Here is a 20,398-nt window from a genome sequence, read left to right as displayed (position 1 = left end):
TGTGACTCCAGATAAGTATCATCCACATCCAGAACCAAGTGTATGGCTTTAACGGTGCAGTATCCATGTCCTTTGTTCAGATTTCTCCATTTAGAAATTGTCTATGACTGGGTTCAGATGGTCCTCTCTTAGTGTACAGCACTTGTTATCTGTTGGCAGAATAACCATGTTCTCTTCTACATTGAGATGCATGTTTCCTTCAAGTTGCTGCTGGGAGGACAGGATTTTTGTAAAATGTATTTATTAAATTTGTATGCTATCTTGTATATGAATCCTTATATGGCATCATTTGGAAGGTTTCAAATATCTGTTTCGATATTTGACATCATATCCTCAATAGGCACAACGAAAGGTATGCCTTTCACTTGCCACCTTGTCTGGATAGGGTCACTCTATTTCTGAAGATGCCAGCCCAACTGTGGATGAAAACAGCAGACAACTAGATCACAGCCCAAATTAATCACTAGCTTGAACCCAAAAGCTCATCACTGCTCTATTTACGCCAGTAAAATGAGGCAATGCCTATCACATTTAAGGTGGTATTTAGTCTAGTTGAAGGAGAGAGCTAGCAAGTAGGAAAGAGACCTTAGCTTTTTTGCCAATTAGATCTCTCATGCAAGTCTCCCTCCCTCCCTCCAGTTATTAATCCCATATAGTTTTTTGGCATTTAACACAACATTTATGTATGACTAATTACTTTGAAAGGCTAAATATTAACATTCAAGCATTAGCAGAAGTTGAAATTTTGTTATTCAGTATCACTCATATTGTGTTTTTATTTTTTAATCTTTTCAGTAAGAAGTGCCTTGAGGGAAGGGTGGTGGTCAGAATGGAAAGATTACATGCAGCTTACCATGTGTATATCACTTGGTGTTAATGGTTAACAAGAAGGCTGGATCTCTGTGTTAAAAGACACAGCTTTCATTTGAAAGGAACTATCTGTTAACCTTCTAAATGCAGGCTGGATATCAGATTACTCAGCATAGGATTCCCATTGCAGTGAATGGCTGCTTACAATACTTTATGCAAGTGGGTAAAAATCAAAATGAAATTGTAAGCAAGGCTGTGAGGATCAAGCAAATACAGTTGGAGCAAGACAGTGGAAAGAGCCTTCATGATGATTTTAGAAACGAAACACTCGTTGACCTCAACAGAGCAGGTATGTTTGGAACATTTTTATGCATGTAACTATTGCAACAAGTATTTATATGTTTTCAACTGAATGCAAATTCTCAAAATAACTGGATCTGAAGTCAGGTTCTTGAAGTTTCAAAGAAACACTTAACTATATTAGCTATACGTAAGAAGTCTAAAGAAACTCACTTATGTCTTGTAAAAATATTTGGAAGCATGGCCTCCCATTTCATTTTCTATTTATACACGAACCTAGATGCTTTTCTGGGAGCCTGAATTTCCAGGCTGGAAAATAATGGAACCCAGATGGAAAAATATTTTAACCGTTTAAATTTAACTGAATAATTAAATGACCAATTAGAATTTTTGATGGCATTTTCCAAATGAAGGCAGTCCCTTTGATCAGGCTGTCTTCGAATACCTATGGGTATCATCAGGTGGGAAAATCATATATCATCAAGATGTCTGAGCACAAAAATCTTCACTTTTCTTCCTAGACAGAGATCTGTTTGCTATATCAGGTGTTCAGGGACCAGAAGACTTGCCAGAGACAGGATATTTCCTATAGATCTGTCGATGCTACATTTCAAAGCCAGAGGCCACATTCCTCTGTTTGCTACCAAATTTGCAGGACACTCTTTTACAGCTAGTTATGAGCATCCTGCATTTCTCTTGGGGGACTTTAGATATAGTTTCTTTTTTTATATGTTAGTGAGATGTGAATTTACGTAAGACAGAATGACAGTTCTGTTGCTGTATGAATTTTGACAGTGATTAAATAATAAATGATTCTGAATTGCCTTGCATAAAACCTACAGTGGTTTCAACTATGCTCAACTGAACTGATACAGTGAGATGAAAAAGCTGCTGTTTTATCCTTCCTCTGTCTCTGGTAGGGATCGGCCTCATGGAGCTTGTCATGGAACCAGATATGTGTTGTGGAGAAGAGGCGGCGGCAGCGGTGAGAGAACTTCAGCTCATCCTGCAGGCTCTCGGGAGCAGCCAGGCAAACATGGCAGGTAGGGGACCTGCAGAGCATATTTATCTTTCCTCAGCTGTGATTTTCTACAAGAAAGGCTCTTTCACAGCATTTTTCTTTGCCATGCAGCTACTAATCATTTGGGCTGCCTTTTGTTGGAGTTTTTCTCTTCTTCATAAAATTTTCTGATGCTGTATGTGGTACTCCTACCTTTGGTAACTTGGAGACATCAGGGCTTCTGATTCAGCTCAGACACTTCTATACTGTCAGCCTTTTGAAACTGTGCACAACAAACAGAAGTGGGAGCAAAATGATTGATGGCTCCCAGGCAGTTTTTTCTTTTGCTTCCACGTTAGCTGCTCAAAATGCAAAATCTTTGGGACCATACTAATTGTAACCTGACTAATAATTTCTAGTTTTACACTGCTAGTTGCAAGAGATTCTGGGGATGTTGCAAAATGGAAATATTTAAGATTCAACTTCAAGTAAATGTCTGATTGCAAGTTGGTTCGTATTTTTATTGAATACTTTATTTTTAGGAAACAAAGCCTGGGTTTTACCCAAATGATAAAATTTTCAGCACTCCCCTCCCCATTTCCTGCTATGCTGCTTGATTGTGGTGAAGGTGGAAGCTGGTACTGGAAAGGATGAATAAGGAATATCAGGAACACACACCAAAATGCTACACTTCCATCAGGATAATGCCACCTGCCCAGCTAAAGCACTTATGTGCTTATATCAGGCAACAGGGATATAGGAATTTGATGTGGGTGGATTGTTGTTTTAGTGACAAAAGTAAAACCATCATTCGTGGTGTACAATATATGAATAAGCACTTCTTTATTTTACTAAGAAGAAACAAGAATAACAAGAATAAGCACTTCTTTATTTTACTAAGAAAATCGCATGGATAGATTTAATAAAGTGATTGTCGATATACTGTAGTGCCAGATGATGGGCCCATCAAGTCAGATGCTGGCAGAGGAAGAAATGACAATCTAATAGTGTTTATGATGTGGCTAGATTAAAGTAGCTGATATTGTCTTGCTGGAAATGACAATCAAAAGCTGCAGAAAAGGAATTGCAGTGGAAATATGGAACATAAGGATAAACATACAAAAGATCATCACAGTAAAAGATGAAATAAATCAACCTATTGACATATTCAGTATCAGCAAATAGAAATAGACTAGAATTGGACACTTTCAGGCAGAAGATCACACTGCTTACTGTTGAGGGACTGAAAAAAGAAATTGATTAAAATAACTAATGATAAGTACAACAATCTTAAATCCTTGGAATTGACAGAGAAGACAGTGGCATGGTCACTAACTTTTGTTGTTTAGGATAAAGAATTAGGACCCAGATTGTTGGGGGCAATTAAGCTGACTTTGTAATAATGCCGCTTGGGGGGTGTATGAAAGCCCTAATAAGCAGGCATATACATAGAATGAAGGCTACTGCTAAGCTTGTAAGCCGCCCTGAGTCTTCAGAGAAGGGCGGGATATAAATGGAATTAAAATAATAAAAAATAAATAAATAAATAAATAAATAAATAAATAACAAGCATGCTGCAAACTAGCATTTGATAGGATAGCCATGAAAGCCTTGGAAAACGTAATTAGATGCTGTGAGATATTCTGATAGCTACAAAGAATCTGTAATACTCTATGATTTGAAAGTAGCATTTTGAAGAAGTAGCATAAAAAATGTATTAATTGCTTTGAACGCCAGTGTTGCAGAAGACTCTAGTGAATACCATAGATAGCCAAGAAAATAAATGAATTGCAGAAGAAAATACATTTGAAGCACAAAATAATCAGGCTCAAATTATCATATCTGTCAGGACCCACCCCAATCTACGTCTCAGGAAAACAAAAACTCTTGGAGTCAGTTCTAGTCCAAAAGGAATTTTTACTAGGACATGTTTGGTTGTGGAAATACAAGACAGGACCTGGTATTGTTTTACAGATTGAAACTTTATAAAGAGTTCCCGGTTCAACCCCCCTTCCCTCAACCCCATTTGGTCGCCCCCCATCATTACTTCGTGTCATCCCTTTCGTGGGAAAAAGGGGACTTCAGATCTTTTACGGTTATTGCCTTCTTCCTTTACAGATTCAAATGGAGACACAGGCCAGATACCTTCTTCCCTAGCCCTCCCCTTTGTTCCCCCAGTTCAAAAGGTTTCCCTTGGTCTTTGAAATAATCTAAGGCAGGCTGAATCCACATCCGCTGCTCCTTCCTCGGGAGATGGCAGAATCCGGGGGGGGGGGGGATAATGTTTTAAACATACATTTATGAATGTGATATAAATGGATTCTGACAATATCTGGGCACAAGATGAGAAAATCCAGCTCCTTTTAACAGTCCATAATGCTGGGCAATATGGAAGAAAAAAGAAGAGCACAACCAGCAGCAAAGTAGATGGATTAAAGTAGTGAGAGGCTAGGCTTAGTGACATTCTGGGAAGTCTTGTCTGTGTGGCCACTAAGAACTGTCACTGACTTTACAATGCATAATCAATAATGGGAGGATCATTCTAGAAAATTATGTTTATTGATGGAGGCAGAGAGTTTTTTCTGTCAGACCTTTTTATTCAATTTAGTCTTATTTATTTATCAAATGTCTACACTGCTGATAAGATAAGATAACCTTTATTGTCATTTTTTTTACTGTGGGCACAGTGGCACACATCAAAAATGAAATTTAGTTGCCCGCTCTCAAAGTGGAACACATACATGACACACACCTAACCATACTATATACACATATGCATAGACCCACACCCCTACATATACATAACATATGAATATTAAATACTGTCCATCTTGAATATATAACAGAAGGAGGAAGCTTGAGAGTTCACAAGGTTAATGCTATATGGAATGAAACTATGGCTGAATCTGGTTGTTCTACTGCGGATACCACGAAGCCCCCTCCCAGAAGGTAACAAGGAAAACAGGTCGTGAAGAGGATGTGTAGTGTCCCAGATAATCTTACGGACCCTGCTCAAGCAACGCTTCTGTGCTATGTCCTGGATGGGAGGGAGGGAACTGCCAATGATCTTTTCGGCCATCCTCACCACTCTCTGCACCGCCTTCCTGTCTGAAGCAGTGATGCTTCCAAACCAGACTGTGATGCTGTATGACAGGATGGTCTCGATCGTTCCCCTGTAGAAAGTGGTCAGGACAGGGGGAAGAAGATGTGCTTTTCTCATGCGATGCAGAAAATGCAGGCGCTGCTGTGCCCACTTCACCAGTTTCTCACTGTTGAGCGACTAAGCCAGCCTACTCGTTAGCTGCACACCCAGGAATTTGATGCTGGTAACCATCTCCATAGGTGAATCATTAATGCACAGAGAGGTGTGGCTATGCCTGCCTTTCTGAAGTCGACAATGATCTCTTTGGTTTTTCTGGTATTTAAAACTAGGCTGTTTTCCTTACACCAGTTCACTAACCCCTCAAACTCCTTGTGGTAAGCTTCCACCTTGTCATCACCTATCTTACCTAAGTAACTCTGGGAAGTTTCCAAATGGTTTTGGTCATTTTTCTTGAGCAATAGTAAAGAAGTAAAAAACAACGGAAAGGCAATACTGATATGTTAAGAAAGTGCCATCAAGGTAACGTACCACAGATTGAATGCTCATGTTTTCTTTTTTATAAATGGAATGTAATATGATGGTTATCTGTTGAGTAAATACTTGCTTCACTTTATGTAATAGTAACTTACAGCAAGTCGGGACGCGGTGGCTCAGTGGGTTAGGACACTGAGCTTGTCGATCAGAAGATTGGCAGTTTGGCGGGTCGAATCCCGAGTGCCGCGTAACAGAGTGAGCGCCTGTTACTCGTCCCAGCTTCTGCCAACCTAGCAGTTCGAAAGCATGTAAAAATGCAAGTAGAAAAATAGGGACCACTACGGTGGGAAGGTAACAGTGTTCCGTGTGCCTTTGGCGTCTAGTCATGCCGGCCACATGACCACAGAGACGTCCTCGGACAAGCGCTGGCTCTTCGGCTTTGTAACGGAGATGAGCACCGGCCCCTAGAGTCGGAAACGACTAGCACGCATGTGCGGGGGAACCTTTACCTTTACCTTTTAACTTACAGCAAATAAGAACAGTCTTATTTGAAAAGCTTTCCCCTCTTATGCCCCCATTATTAGTACAGAATTATTGAGGAGATTTTATATTGCTTTATCAGTTTGACTTCTAGATTCTTAGAGGTTTGATCAGGAAGTATTGTATCTGCAAAAACAAAGAAGTATACATCTGAAAACAATTTTCTGGAGCCTGCCTCAAATAGATGTTTTAGTGTCTGATTGCTTTATCAGTTTATGTGGAAATCTGTATTCTCGTTTGGCTGTTTGAAAGGGTTTTCACTTGTATTTGTTGCAAAGATTGTAAGTCCTTGAGGGGGAAAATGGGTTTTTCTCACCTGTCCTTGAGCTATAAATTTTCAAGGACACTTGAGTAAATCTGTTTGGACTGCTGTTGGCTTTGTGATAGAATTCTACCAGGGCTTCCAATCATAGTTTCATACAATCAAAATCCTTGACAAAGCCTTCTTTAGACTTGTAGCTTAGATGTTTCACTTTTTGTCCTCTGGATATTTGTTTAGAACTTTTTTATATATAATTGAGGATACGGATCAAATAATGTTTATTAGTAAATTTACAACAAAAATGAAATGTACATCCAAGGTAAACATACAATATAAGTTTTACAGTAGTATTTGCAGCAATGTGTAGATGCACAGAGAGAGTTGCAAAATTTAGTAACACTCCAGATAGCAATCAGGCAACTTATAACAGTAATGAAGCTCACTGCTTGGAACTCTTAGAACAGAATAAATCAGTAAGAGTACGAATTCTTTTAAAATGGGCAATAAAACATTATATGAGTCAATTTCAACAATGCCTGTCCTGTACAGGATAATAGTCTCTGTAAAACAAGCATGCTATAAAATCTGACAGAGTGTCACGGGGGCAACCTGTCAAACTTCGCCAAAGAAAAGCCCCATTGATTTTTCATAGTGGTTATATTAGAAAGATAGGAAGCTGGTTACAGTTTATTGGATTGTTGATTAGGAGAACATCTTCAGAGCAACATCTGAGAAAAATAGGTACAGTGTAGCTCAGTGCTTATGCAGCAATTTTCATATTTTTTTCCTTTCATGTAGTTTTGTATCTAAGCTACAAAAACGTAACAATTTTCAGAGTCTTTGTAACATGACTATATGACAAATCTTATACTACTGTGAAGCAAAATTTATTTTGTTCCCAAAGTCATGAAGTTTTTCTCAACTGATTGTGGAGCTTTAAAACAATGATTTGTGCATAAAAGTTAAACCACTTGGGAGCACTCCTCATCAATGCCTTAAGGTGTGTACAGATGCCATGGAGAGAGAGATGCACATATTGCTGTTTGAAAAAAGTCTCCAGGAATGCTTTTGGAGTGTATTTCATTTGAAAAAAAGTGTAATAATTTCTTTAAGGTATTGTTAGCTGCGAAGTCATGTCCGACCCATCACGACCCTATGGACAACGTTCCTCCAGACCTTCCTGTCCTCTACCATCTTCTGGAGTCCATTTAAGCTCATGCCTACTGCTTCAGTGACTCCATCCAGCCACCTCATTCTCTGTCGTCACCTTCTTCTATTGCCCCAATCTTTCCCAGCACTAGGTTCTTCTCCAGTGAGTCCTTCCTTTTCTTTAGGTGGCCAAAGTATTTGAGTTTTAAGGTATATATCCTTAGAATTTTAGACTAGACCTAGGAAGTGGAGACCGTGTGGTCCTTGAATATTTTCTCAACTGCAGCTCTCTGATCAAATGTCCAATGATAGTGTATTTTGGGATTGTAGCTTAGCAATAGCTGAAGGGCCACAGTTTCCTCTGGAGAGCCTAAGGAAATACAAGCCTTGGATAATCATCATATAATCTTTTATGGCAATTTTGCAAAAAAATAATAATTTGCAAGCGGTATGAGTTTATTCAACTACTGATATTTTTTTCAGAGGGCCAGTTGAGAGTAGATGCAAATGTATCTATACATCGTCCTGGCCAACTTTATGGAATAAGGACTGAAGTGAAGAATATCAACAGTGCTCGATTTCTCGCAAAGGCAATAGGTAAATAAAATTTTTCTTCCTAACTGAAATCCTAGAAATTTGAAATTTTGTACCCAACAAAATTTGTTTGTAGAATTAGGCAGTTAATACTGACACAAATCTATTAAGTCTTTAAACTGCATATACAAATTCCCCATCTGTGCCATGTTGATGTAGAATGTAAAGTTAATTTACATTATAGATAGTCCTTGACTTACGACCGGTTGTTTCATTCCTGTCCTCCAGCACAGAGGTTCCTTTCCACGCATGGAGGAATGCTGCTTCCTTCCTGTGCCAGGCAGTTCTTTTGTGCCACTGCTTAAAGATCCACGCAGTTGCTTACTAACCAGATGTGGGAGAGCCAGAATTGTGGTCATTGAATGAAGCAGTCAGATGGGCATCTAGACTAATGACCGCTTTGCTCAACAACTGAGATTCTGATACCGACTGTAGTCATAAGTCAAGGGCTATCAGTACTTTTCATCCCATAAAACTATTAGGAAATGGTTACTGATACAGTCTTGAACTCCCAGTTTGAAGCAATGGAAAAATTTTGACAGATGGTTGGGGGGAGAATGATATTGCTATCTTTCCTTTTAAGAAATTACTTTAAGAAATTACTCTTACATCATTGCTGTAAATATACCTACTGATTTTATTTATTCTTTTCTAATATTTTTTTATTTTAAAGAACCTACAGCAAACTCATACCATAGGTGTGCATTAATAATGTAAAGTCATGTTACAAAGCTGAGTTTATGATTGTTATTTTTATTAATAGAGCTTCTCCAACAGGAAATTTTAAATCTTATTAAGATTTATATATCTTCTCAAGAATCTCATCTGGCCACAACTTTCTATAAGCATTCCAGATTTCTAATGTCTATGGTGCCCAGAGTTGCTGTGTCAGGGAGATGGGCAGCATAAAAAACAAACAAATTAATAAAAGTTCTGATGATTTTCATTGTTAGGCCCACTGCCATTGGAAACCACTCTGGCTTTCTACCCTATTTCTCTCTTCTACATAACGAAGAAGCTCAGCGCCAAGTTTATTTTCTTTGATTGCAAAGCCAGCCACATCTTCAATAATTCTGCTTGCAATATCTTTGCATGCCAAAGTTTACTGACTGGTTGCATAATCATGCTTCAACATCTGCTAGTATTTCTGGCTCTGTGGGAGAAGAGAATTATTGGAGGAAGCAAAGGAAGTGAGAAGCAAAAAAAAAAAGTGGGAGAGCTCCCAACAAGCAACATAGAAGATGCATAACCTAGAAAAGATGGAAATTCCCTTCTGCTGCCTGCTGTCTAGAGTCAGGAGGGGAGCATACAGAGAAGCCAGAAAGAAAGAAGAGATGTCATCGCTTCAGCCAAAGACGAGATGGAGATTCCTCCATCCTAATTTCCTCAGTCAGAAAGAAAAGGGGAAGGGGAAGATCCAGCTGAGAATAAAATCAGAAGGAAGGAACAGGCAAACTGACCTATTATGGTCACCCCAAACAAGCAGGAGACAGAGGTAGAAGCCTCTTACACATACAGACACAGAATGGCCAAATAAAAGCCTAAGAAGTAAAGGTGTTACAAGAATGTCTAAGCAATCTGAATCCATATCATGGAGGAATTAAAGAATAGGCTTATATTCTCAATGAAATTCCCTAAGTGTGCCTATATATCTCACAGCAATATAGCTTCGTATATCTCTTTTGCTAATCATCATCATGATTAAAAACCATTTTTGCTTGGGCTGTTAGAGAGAAATAGGTGAGTATGCAACAGCTAACCTAGACTGTTTCTTTCTTTCTTCAAGACTATGAAATACACAGGCAGATTGAGGAGTTGGAGAATGGAGGAACCATTCTAAATGAAACTAGAGCCTTTGACTATAAGCTTGGGTAAGAGCTTTCCTTCCACTTTCGTATTTGTGGAGAGTGTTTATAACTTACCCAACCATAAGTATATAGAAGAAATCAAAAGAAAATTACAATCTGGGAGGAGTTTGATCCTGTGACTCCGGAGGAAGTGGACAGGATTATGGGGAGGTTGAGCTCCACCACATGTTTATTTATTTATTTATTTATTTATTTATTTATTTATTTATTTATTTTTGGGACTTACCGTATATACTTGAGTATAAGCCGAATTTTTCAGCCCACTTTTTGGGCTGAAAAAATCCACTTCTTCGCCGAGAAAATGGGCGCTGAGACGAGAGCTCCAACGCCTCATTCTCTCGCTCAGCGGAGACTTCTTTCGGGGGATGCAGCCCACGGGGCTCGACACACAGAGAAACGCAAACGCCGGACTGCCGCCACCTTTACTAGCCATTCCTGCGGGTCTGACACACACACACACATACACACGCACGAGGGGGGAAACAACGCTTGACTGAGGAGGGAAACAACGCTTGACTGCCACACACACACACACACGAGGAGGGAAACAACGCTTGACTGAGGAGGGAAACAACGCTTGACTGCCCCCCCCACACACACACGCACACACGCACGAGGAGGGAAACAACGCTTGACTGAGGAGGGAAACAACGCTTGACTGCCCCCCCACACACACACGCGCACGAGGAGGGAAACAACGCTTGACTGCCACACACGCGCACGAGGAAAACAACGCTTGACTGCCACACACACACACGCACGAGGAGGGAAACAACGCTTGACTGAGGAGGGAAACAACGCTTGACTGCCACACACACACGCACGAGGAGGGAAACAACGCTTGACTGAGGAGGGAAACAACGCTTGACTGCCCCCCCCTCACACACACACACACACGCACGAGGAGGGAAATAACGCTGGACTGCCGCCACCTCTGCCAGCCCTGCAAGCCTCTGCCGGGCGGCAGAGGCTTGCAGGGCTGGCAGAGGTGGCGGCAGTCCAGCGTTGTTTCTCCCCCTCGTGCGTGCGTGTGTGTGTCAGACCCACGGGAATGGCTGGTAAGGAAGCGGCATTCCGGCATTCCCCCCCTTCCTGTGTGTCGAGCCCACGGGGCTTGACACACAGAGAAACGCAAATGCTGGACTGCCGCCACCTTTACTAGCCATTCCTGCAGGTCTGACACACACACACACACACACGCACGAGGGGGAGAAACAACGCTGGACTGCCGCCACCTCTGCCAGCCCTGCAAGCCTCTGCCACTTGCAGGGCTGGCAGAGTTGGCGGCAGTCCAGCATTGTTTCTCCCCCTCGTGCGTGCGTGTGTGTGTCAGACCCACGGGAATGGCTGGTAGGGAAGCGGCATTCCGGCATTCCCCCCCTTCCTGTGTGTCGAGCCCACGGGGCTTGACACACAGAGAAACGCAAATGCTGGACTGCCGCCACCTTTACTAGCCATTCCTGCGGGTCTGGCACACACGCATGAGGGGGAGAAACAATGCTCTGGGCGGCAGAGGCCTGGAGAATGAAAAATCGGCCGCAGCCTTGGGGTCGGCTTCTCCGGGGGCGCCGCCGCGATTCTGCAGGGGCCAGGTAGTGAAGACTCGCCGGGGAGGACGGGTGCCGTTGCAGCGCCCGGGGAAGCGTAGCCTGCTTGACCCACGGCCGGCGGGGGAGACCGGTGCAGGGACACGCCGGGGAGCCTCCGCTGTGGGGAGGTGCCGCCACTGCCTTTCGCTCCTCCACGACTGCGGAGGCTTCCCGGCAGCGACGTTGAGAGCCGCAAAGCAGGAGCGCCCGCCGGACGGGTCGCGGCTGGAGGGCCGACCTTTTTCCTTCCGTGTGTGGAGCGAAGCGCTTCGACTGCGTCGTGGAAGCGCCACCCGAGAGTCTTTCGGGTGGCGGATCCAGCCCCGCCACGTTTGAAGAGAGGCTGGGCCTCCCGCTGCATCCGCCGAGAAGTGGAGTTGCCGGTCCTCGTACTTTCTAAAAGCAGCGGGTACAGATGCGCTACTGAAATGTTCAAAATCCAACTTTTCTGCTTTTTGAAACGCAACACCGGCCGCTCCGTCCAGAAGCCCAGATTCGGGAGGGCTGCTTGGCTTCCACTTGAGCCCATCTATGTCCACGAGCCCCCCCCCCCCACTACCCCTAGACCTCAGCCTGGGTCCCCTGTCCGACCCGGAGGAGTATTTTTTTAAAAAAAACTTCCATCGGGATTTGTTCCTGGAGTTTAAATCCTTGCAGTCCGAAGCAAGAGAGAAAGCCGCGACCTCCTCCTGCGGGAGATTCTCTGCCGGCTCCGAAGAGCTCGACCACCAACGCCGGGGCAGCAGAGGCTTGCAGGGCTGGCAGAGGTGGCGGCAGTCCAGCGTTGTTTCTCCCCCTCGTGCGTGTGTGTGTGTGTGTGTGTCAGACCCGCAGGAATGGCTAGTAAAGGTGGCGGCAGTCTGGCATTTGCGTTTCTCTGTGTGTCAAGCCCCGTGGGCTCGACACACAGGAAGGGGGGGAATGCCGGAATGCCGCTTCCTACCAGCCGTTCCCGTTGGTCTGACACACACGCACGCACGAGGGGGAGAAACAACGCTGGACTGCCGCCACCTCTGCCAGCCCTGCAAGCCTCGCAGGGCTGGCAGAGGTGGCGGCAGTCCAGCGTTGTTTCTCCCCCTCGTGCGTGTGTGTGTGTGTGTGTGTGTCAGACCCGCAGGAATGGCTAGTAAAGGTGGCGGCAGTCTGGCATTTGCGTTTCTCTGTGTGTCAAGCCCCGTGGGCTCGACACACAGGAAGGGGGGGAATGCCAGAATGCCGCTTCCCTACCAGCCGTTCCCGTGGGTCTGACACACACGCACGCACGAGGGGGAGAAACAACGCTGGACTGCCGCCACCTCTGCCAGCCCTGCAAGCCTCGCAGGGCTGGCAGAGGTGGCGGCAGTCCAGCGTTGTTTCTCCCCCTCGTGCGTGTGTGTGTGTCAGACCCGCAGGAATGGCTAGTAAAGGTGGCGGAAGTCCGGCATTTGCGTTTCTCTGTGTGTCAAGCCCCGTGGGCCCGACACACAGGAGGGGGGGACGCCGCTTCCTTACCAGCCATTCCCGCAGGTCTGACACATGCACGCATGCATGAGGGGGGGAAACGCCGGACTGCCGCCACCTCTACCAGCCGTTCCCGCAGGTCACACACACACACACGCACGAGGGAAACAACGCTTGACTGCCGCCTCCCTAGCAGACCTTCCCTGCGGGATGTGCTGCCAGGAAGCCTGGCAGCCTGATGAGCGGACCCTGCGAACCGCGGCCGAGCCAGCTCCGGGATGCTGCCAGAGTCAACGAGCGGCTCGTCGTGGCACAGAATATAGATATGTTGCTAAGAAGGGGCCAAACTTATACTTATACTCGGCTTATACTCGAGTCAATAACTTTTTTCAGTTTTTGGGGGTAAAATTAGGGGTCTTGGCTTATACTCGAGTCGGCTTATACTCAAGTATATACGGTATATGCCGCCCTATCTCCCAAAGGACTCATGGCGGCTTACAACAATAAAAAACAACAATACAAAAATTAAAAAACGAATTAAATAACAGCCCCAAAATAAATTAACTACTGTTAAAAATTAAAACATATTTAAAAACCCATCATCAATCCAGGTCAGCCTGATGAAAGAGAAAAGTTTTGAGGTCGCGGCGAAAGGACCGGAGGTCTGGGGCCATCCAAAGCTCAAGGGGAAGCTGGTTCCAAAGGGCTGGTGCTCCCACAGAGAAGGCCCTCCCCCTGGGGGTCGCCAGCCGACATTGTCTGGCCGACGGCACCCTGAGGAGGCCCTCTCTGTGTGAGCGCACTGGGCGATGGGAAGTCGTCCCCGGTAGCAGACGGTCCTGCAAGTATCCCGGGCCTAAGCCATGTAGGGCTTTAAAGGTAAGTACCAGCACCTTAAATCTCGCCCGGAAGACAACTGGTAGCCAATGCAGCTCACGCAGGAGGGGTGTAATATGGGAGTATCGGGATGCTCCCATCACTACCCGCGCGGCTGCATTCTGCACCAGCTGAAGCCTCCGGGTGGACTTCAAGGGCAGCCCCGTGTAGAGAGCATTACAGTAATCTATCCGAGAGGTAACGAGTGCATGAGTGACCGTACGTAGGGCATCTCGGTCCAGATAGGGGCGCAACTGGCGCACCAGGCGAACCTGGGCAAATGCCCCCCTGGCCACGACTCCAATATGATCTTCAAAACTGAGTCGTGAGTCCAGGAGGACGCCTAAATTGCGCACCCTATCAACAGGAGGCAACACCTCTCCTCCCATAACCAAAGATGGAACCTCTTGGACAGGTTTATTGGACCCATGCCCTTCCTGGCTGGTTTATGCGGCTCGGGAGGGGACACGAGGCTGGTTCCAGGCGGTTATATCTGCGTCTTTGAGTGAGGGTAGTTTCCCCACCGTCTTGAAGGAGGCAGTGGTGAGACCTCTCCTCAAGAAGCCTGCCTTGGACCCAGCTGTGTTAAATAACTTTCGTCCGGTCTCCAACCTTCGCTTTCTTGTGAAGGTTGTTGAGAGTGTGGTGGCGCATCAGCTCCCTCTGGTTCTGGATGAAGCGGATTATCTAGACCCGTACCAATCGGGTTTCAGACCCGGGTACAGAACAGAGACGGCATTGGTCGCTCTGGTGAATCATCTTTGGAGGGCCCGGGACAGGGGATATTCCTCTGTCCTAGTCCTATTAGACCTCTCAGCGGCTTTCGATACCATCGACCATGGTATCCTGCTGCAGCGTCTCAGGGGATTGGGAGTGGGAGGCACGGTTTTTCAGTGGTTCTCCTATCTCCTGGGATGTTCGCAGTCGGTGTTGGCAGGGGGGCAGAGGTCGACCTCAAGGCCTCTCGCTTGTGGAGTTCCTCAGGGGTCGGTCCTCTCGCCTCTCCTGTTCAACATCTACATGAAACCGCTGGGTGAGATCATTCGTGGTTTTGGAGTTGGGTATCATCAGTATGCTGATGATACCCAGCTTTTTATTTCGACCCCAAACCACCCCAGTGATGCCCTCGACGTGATGTCCCGTTGCCTGGAAGCGGTTCGGGTCTGGATGGGGAGGAACAGGCTTCAACTCAACCCTGACAAGACTGAGTGGCTGTGCGTACCGGCATCTCGGGATATTCAGAACATTCCATCTCTTTCTATGGGGGGTGAGTTATTACCCCCCGTAGATAGGGCTCGCAACTTGGGAGTCCTCCTAGATTCACAGCTTTCTTTGGAAGACCACATAATAACTGTGACTAGGGGGGCCTTCGCCCAGGTTCGCCTGGTGCGCCAGTTGTGGCCCTATCTAGACCGGGATGCCCTGAGTACAGTCACTCATGCGCTCGTGACCTCTCGTTTAGACTACTGCAATGCTCTCTACATGGGGCTGCCCTTGAGGACCACTCGGAGGGTCCAACTGGTACAGAATGCAGCCACGAGAGTTGTGTTAGGAGTCTTCCGATACTCCCATGTTACACCTCTGCTCCGTGAGCTGCATTGGCTCCCAGTTGTCTTCTGGGTGAGATTCAAGGTTCTGGTAATGGTTTTCAAGGCCCTACATGGCATGGGTCCGGAGTACCTTAGGGAACACCTGCTGCCGGCGTCAACTTTCCTCCGCCCTGTGCGCTCCCACAGAGAGGGCCTCCTCAGGGTGCCACCGGTCAGAGAATGTCGTCTGGTGGCCCCCAGGGGGAGGTCCTTCTCTGTGGGTGCCCCGGATTTATGGAATCGTTTGCCCGTTGAGCTCCGGATGGCGCCCGACCTTCGCTCCTTCCGACGCGATCTGAAAACTTATTTGTTCAAACAAGCCAGCCTGGCCTGATGGGGGATGGGTTTGGATTTTATTGTTGTTTTAAATGTATTTTAACCTATTGTTATAACTTGGGCATTTCGTTTAATTCTTTCTTAACTTTTGTATTTTTGTATTTTTATATGTTTGCCCTGTTCACCGCCCTGAGTCTTTCGGGAGAAGGGCGGTATACAAATAAAATTATTATTATTATTATTATTATTATTATTATTATTATTATTATTATTATTATTATTATTATTATTATTATTATTTATTAATATCATCTGAAAGCAGAAGCAGAATTATTAGCTACCTAGCATTCTTGTACTTCTTAAAAATGTGTACCTTTTGCCTGTTGATACAACCTTTAGACTTGTGATCATCTGCCATTTTAAAGTCCTCTATACAGTTTCACCCTGTGGTAGTCTGGCTTCATTCCATCTCTGGGATTTGGCTGCTCACACCACTGAAAGTTACTTAAAATAAGGTGTTTATTATTTAAATTAATGTGCTGTCTCAATGGTAGTTCTTTGGATGTAAACTAATCAAGGAGAGAAGCAACCTAGAACTAAGAAATTTCCTGACAGCTAGAACATTTTGCCTCCAGAAATTGTGAATGCTCCAACACTGGAAGTTTTTAAGAGATTGGACAACCATTTGTCTGTGTAGGGTTTCCTGCCTAAGCAGAGGGTTGGATTAGAAGACCTCCAAGGTCCCTTCCAACTCCTATTCTGTTGTGTTCTATTCTATTCTATTCTTTAAATTTGAGTTATGATACACTCAAGATTTTTTTTACTTAGGTCAGGACAGTATTCAACCATAGTTGGTTATACAAGTTTACATAGAAGAAGATTTTTTTTATTTAATTTCATATGGTATACATTTGTTAGGAAGATCTACACTCTTATGATACAGGTGAATTGCTAGTTCATTCAGTTTCGTGCTTGCACGCTTCACGTTGTGCCATGGGTGAGGTGAACTGGCTTGCACCAGCTGACTAGCAGCGGTTGGCTTGATGATACCTTCAGGGTCTCCTGCTGATCTCGCCTTGCGTTTGGGCGGGCTTAGCACTGGCTCCCATTTTCCTTGTGCAGCAAGCCTTTCCCACTGGAAATAATGGTTTCAAATTGCTGGTTGGGCAAAATGTAATGAGCAAAATGTAATGAGCTAAATGTGCTCACCCCATCCGGCAGTGCTACTGGAGCTCTAACCACCAGAGTGTTGACCATTTCTGGTTGGCAGGTCCAGCATCCTTAGGCCACTATGCCACTACGCCTCTACGAAAGAATTATAAATGAATATGCTTCTTCCGTCTGGAGACAGAAGAAGATAGAAACCACCAAGTAAGCACAACATATTCATTTACAATTAGTTGCTGTGGCCTTTAAATAATCAACTCATGCCTTTAAGGATTTTATGGCAAAAGAAACCATCCAGGTCACATGATATTAAACATTGTGATAAGAATATGTGAAAGCTCTTAATGTGAGGTAGAATCACTTACGTAACTATCAGGTTTGCTAAATCCAGTTCTTATAATTGCTTTTTTTCTGATTTTATAGACGCACTGTGCCAATGAGGGACAAAGAAGGAAAACAAGATTATCGGTAATTTTATTTATGTTTTGTTGCATTCAGGCAAATATATGTATGATAAGTTATGATTTTTCCACCCATTCAATTCCTTTCTTCACCTTAAATACCTTCTGAAGTTCGGGAACTCTCCTGAATGAAGGATGCTGTGATATGTAAGATTTGAAGAAAAAAGTGTTAGATTTGAAAATAGGCAGAAGCTTCCTGCTTGCAGGGACTCTTCCATTCAATTTTCTGAAATCCCACTCTATTTTCCCGCCCTATTTTCCAAGCACTTTACAGGGTTAGGGTTAGGGTTAGGGTTAGAAGAGAAATAGCATGAGAAGTTGAATTTCTCCATCTCTTCCATGTCATAATTCTGTGAATCAAACATAGTTATTAAGTATGACTACTACAATTGCTATTGTTATTTCATTGCTTGTGCATCTCACTTGCAGAGATATATAAAGCTTGAATTAAGTTTGCAAATCCATCATTTGGTTCTGCAAGGCTGAAACTAGGGTTTAATCGCTATATTTTCTTGACATCTTGAATCAGTGTCCTCTTCCATAAAGCCTTTGTCCTTTGATACTGTCACTCACTTTACTTAGCAGGGCACCTCATCAAAGATGGCAACTGGACTCTTAGCACAACTTCCTTTTTCCATTAAATCTACAGAGTTTCATAACAAGGAGGGTTTCAATCCACATGAAGTGTTCTTAACAACTTTATCTCAGTCTTCACCAAAGTATGTTGCCAGCTGAATAACCAATCCCATTTGGCATGGGATGAGTACCATCTGTATTTTATTGCTTTTCTGGAGGAATGTAAAACCATTTGAATGGTAGACATTTAAAAGCTAATGACTTTCAGAAGGCAGTTACATCTTATAAATTGGTGTTTATCTGTTCCTGCTCAGAAGATTGATCTCAGCCTTGACTTCCTTGTGTGTGTATGATTGGTTGTATTGTCAGTTTGTTCTTATGTAGAGCCTCAATTTAGCCATGTGCTTTTGTGTATAGCAAATTTAATTTAAAAAAAATCAAAATAAATGTTCTTTTGTTGTTGTTTTCCTCCAGATTCATGCCTGAGCCAAATCTTCCTCCATTGATTCTTTATGATGCTAAATCCTTGCCTACTCATATAAATGACCAGCAAGTAATAAATATTGATTGGATTCGGGAGAGGCTTCCAGACCTCCCTAGTGTCAAAAGAGCAAAGTTTGTTGAACGTTATGGGATTCAGACTCAACACAGCTTTATCTTACAGGTAACGCTATTGATCAAATGATCAAGTAAAGAGTGTAAAAGTTTCACTGTTTCATTAAATAGTTTTAAATCTCATAATGTAACCTTCTCTGATAGGTTTCAGACTTTTGAAATCTTATATCATTGTAAACTGAATACATATGACAGATACCAACCACTTGAAGCCAGGATTAATATATTAATATTTCTGGTACAAAAAAAATAGGTCATTGTCATCCATTCTGTTGAAATTTAGGTATAAGAACATCTCCGCCCCCAATTGTCTGGATACCCCGAGACACCCAAATAATCTAAATTCATCTGACTTGTGTGCTTTTCTAAATTGTATTAGAAAAGTACAGACATCAGGAGTTATATATTTTTTTCCCTTTGCTTTGACAGATTTCAAAGCACATATTATTAAATCTCCACTAGATATCCTAATTGCAATCAGCACTTGCTACAATACATCTTTCTTCCCCATCATATCCCATGTTGTTTATAAGGTTTTTAAAAATCAGCATAATTAGAGAGGTTAACAAGTCCTTGAAATTAGGGCAATACATAAATACTTGTATTAATTATATACTATATCCAGTAAGTCTATAATAAAAACAATGAAACAGTGGTGTAAACATAATAAGTTGTGCGCTAAAGCTATGTAAGGAATGGCCTACTGAGTACAAGTTGTTTTCAACTTATGACCACAATTGGGACCTGAATTTCTGTTGCTAAGCAAGGCAGTTGTTAAGTGAATCATGCCCAATTTTATGAACCTTTTTGCCATGATTTTAAGCAAATGTTTGCAGGTGGTAAGTGAATGATACAATCATGAAATCACTCTGGCTTCCCCAATTGACTTGGCTTGTTGGAAGCTGAGTGGGAAGGACACTGAAGCCATCATAAATTCATGCTAGTTGCCAAGCACCCAAATTTTGACCATGTGATCATGGGGATGCTGCTATGGTTGTACATCTGAGGACTATTTGTAAGTCACTTTTTTCAATGCCATTGTAACTTTGAATGGTCATTAAACTTGCCAGGAACTAATTAAAGATATGCAGTAAGGAAGGAAGGAAGGAAGAAAGATATGAGAGACAGAGAGACACACAGAGAGAAAATGCGTATATATTTGTGTGTGTGTGTGTGTCTCCAGGGAATTAGGTGACCAGAGTAGATAGATAAAACATTATGTGTCCATACCAATATAAATTTAGTGCATAATTTTCTTGACAGTAAAAAAAGCTTTATATTTTGCCAATTTACTGAACATAGCATTTTTTAAAGAAAAACTCATGTTTGAGAAGTATCCACAAGTTTCTACTTGCATCAGCACACCTATAAATGTAAAAGAAAACCTGATTTATACTACAACATTACAGTATTCTAAGACTTTCGTGATTTGCTTTAAAAAAATGTAATAAGCCCAAAAGCAGATTTATAAATTTGAATGAACAGACTTTATTTTGGTCACTGACTCATAAAATATACAATTTTATTGCTAAAATTATCAATGCCAAAAAAGTATGTATTAAATTGCATAAATAAAATAAGTACATGCTGATAGTGAGATGATAGGGAGAAGAAACACAAAGGAAAACAAAACTAAAACAGTTTAGGAAATATTTACTCAGTAAGTAATATTCATTCACACTTAATACATTGAAAGCATAATGTTAACA

General features: G+C 43.2%; 1 protein-coding gene across 1 annotated transcript in view; it reads left to right on the top strand.

Moving 5' to 3' along the window:
- The window catches only part of GATB (glutamyl-tRNA amidotransferase subunit B), a gene marked incomplete at its 5' end in the record, with an annotated part of 49,007 nt that overhangs the window by 10,252 nt on the left and 18,357 nt on the right, over nucleotides 1-20,398 (top strand). The window contains 6 exons of the mRNA XM_083367808.1: nucleotides 961-1,159; nucleotides 2,031-2,153; nucleotides 8,122-8,235; nucleotides 10,019-10,103; nucleotides 17,461-17,505; nucleotides 18,549-18,738. Of these exons, the coding sequence (XP_083223934.1) occupies nucleotides 961-1,159; nucleotides 2,031-2,153; nucleotides 8,122-8,235; nucleotides 10,019-10,103; nucleotides 17,461-17,505; nucleotides 18,549-18,738 (756 nt within the window). The remainder of the gene's footprint in view (nucleotides 1-960; nucleotides 1,160-2,030; nucleotides 2,154-8,121; nucleotides 8,236-10,018; nucleotides 10,104-17,460; nucleotides 17,506-18,548; nucleotides 18,739-20,398) is intronic.

Source organism: Vipera ursinii (genome assembly GCF_947247035.1).
Source record: "Vipera ursinii genome assembly, chromosome: 7".
Taxonomy (NCBI): domain Eukaryota; kingdom Metazoa; phylum Chordata; class Lepidosauria; order Squamata; family Viperidae; genus Vipera; species Vipera ursinii.
The sequence above is the reverse complement of the archived record's forward strand: the minus strand, read 5'-3'. Positions and strand labels throughout refer to the sequence as shown.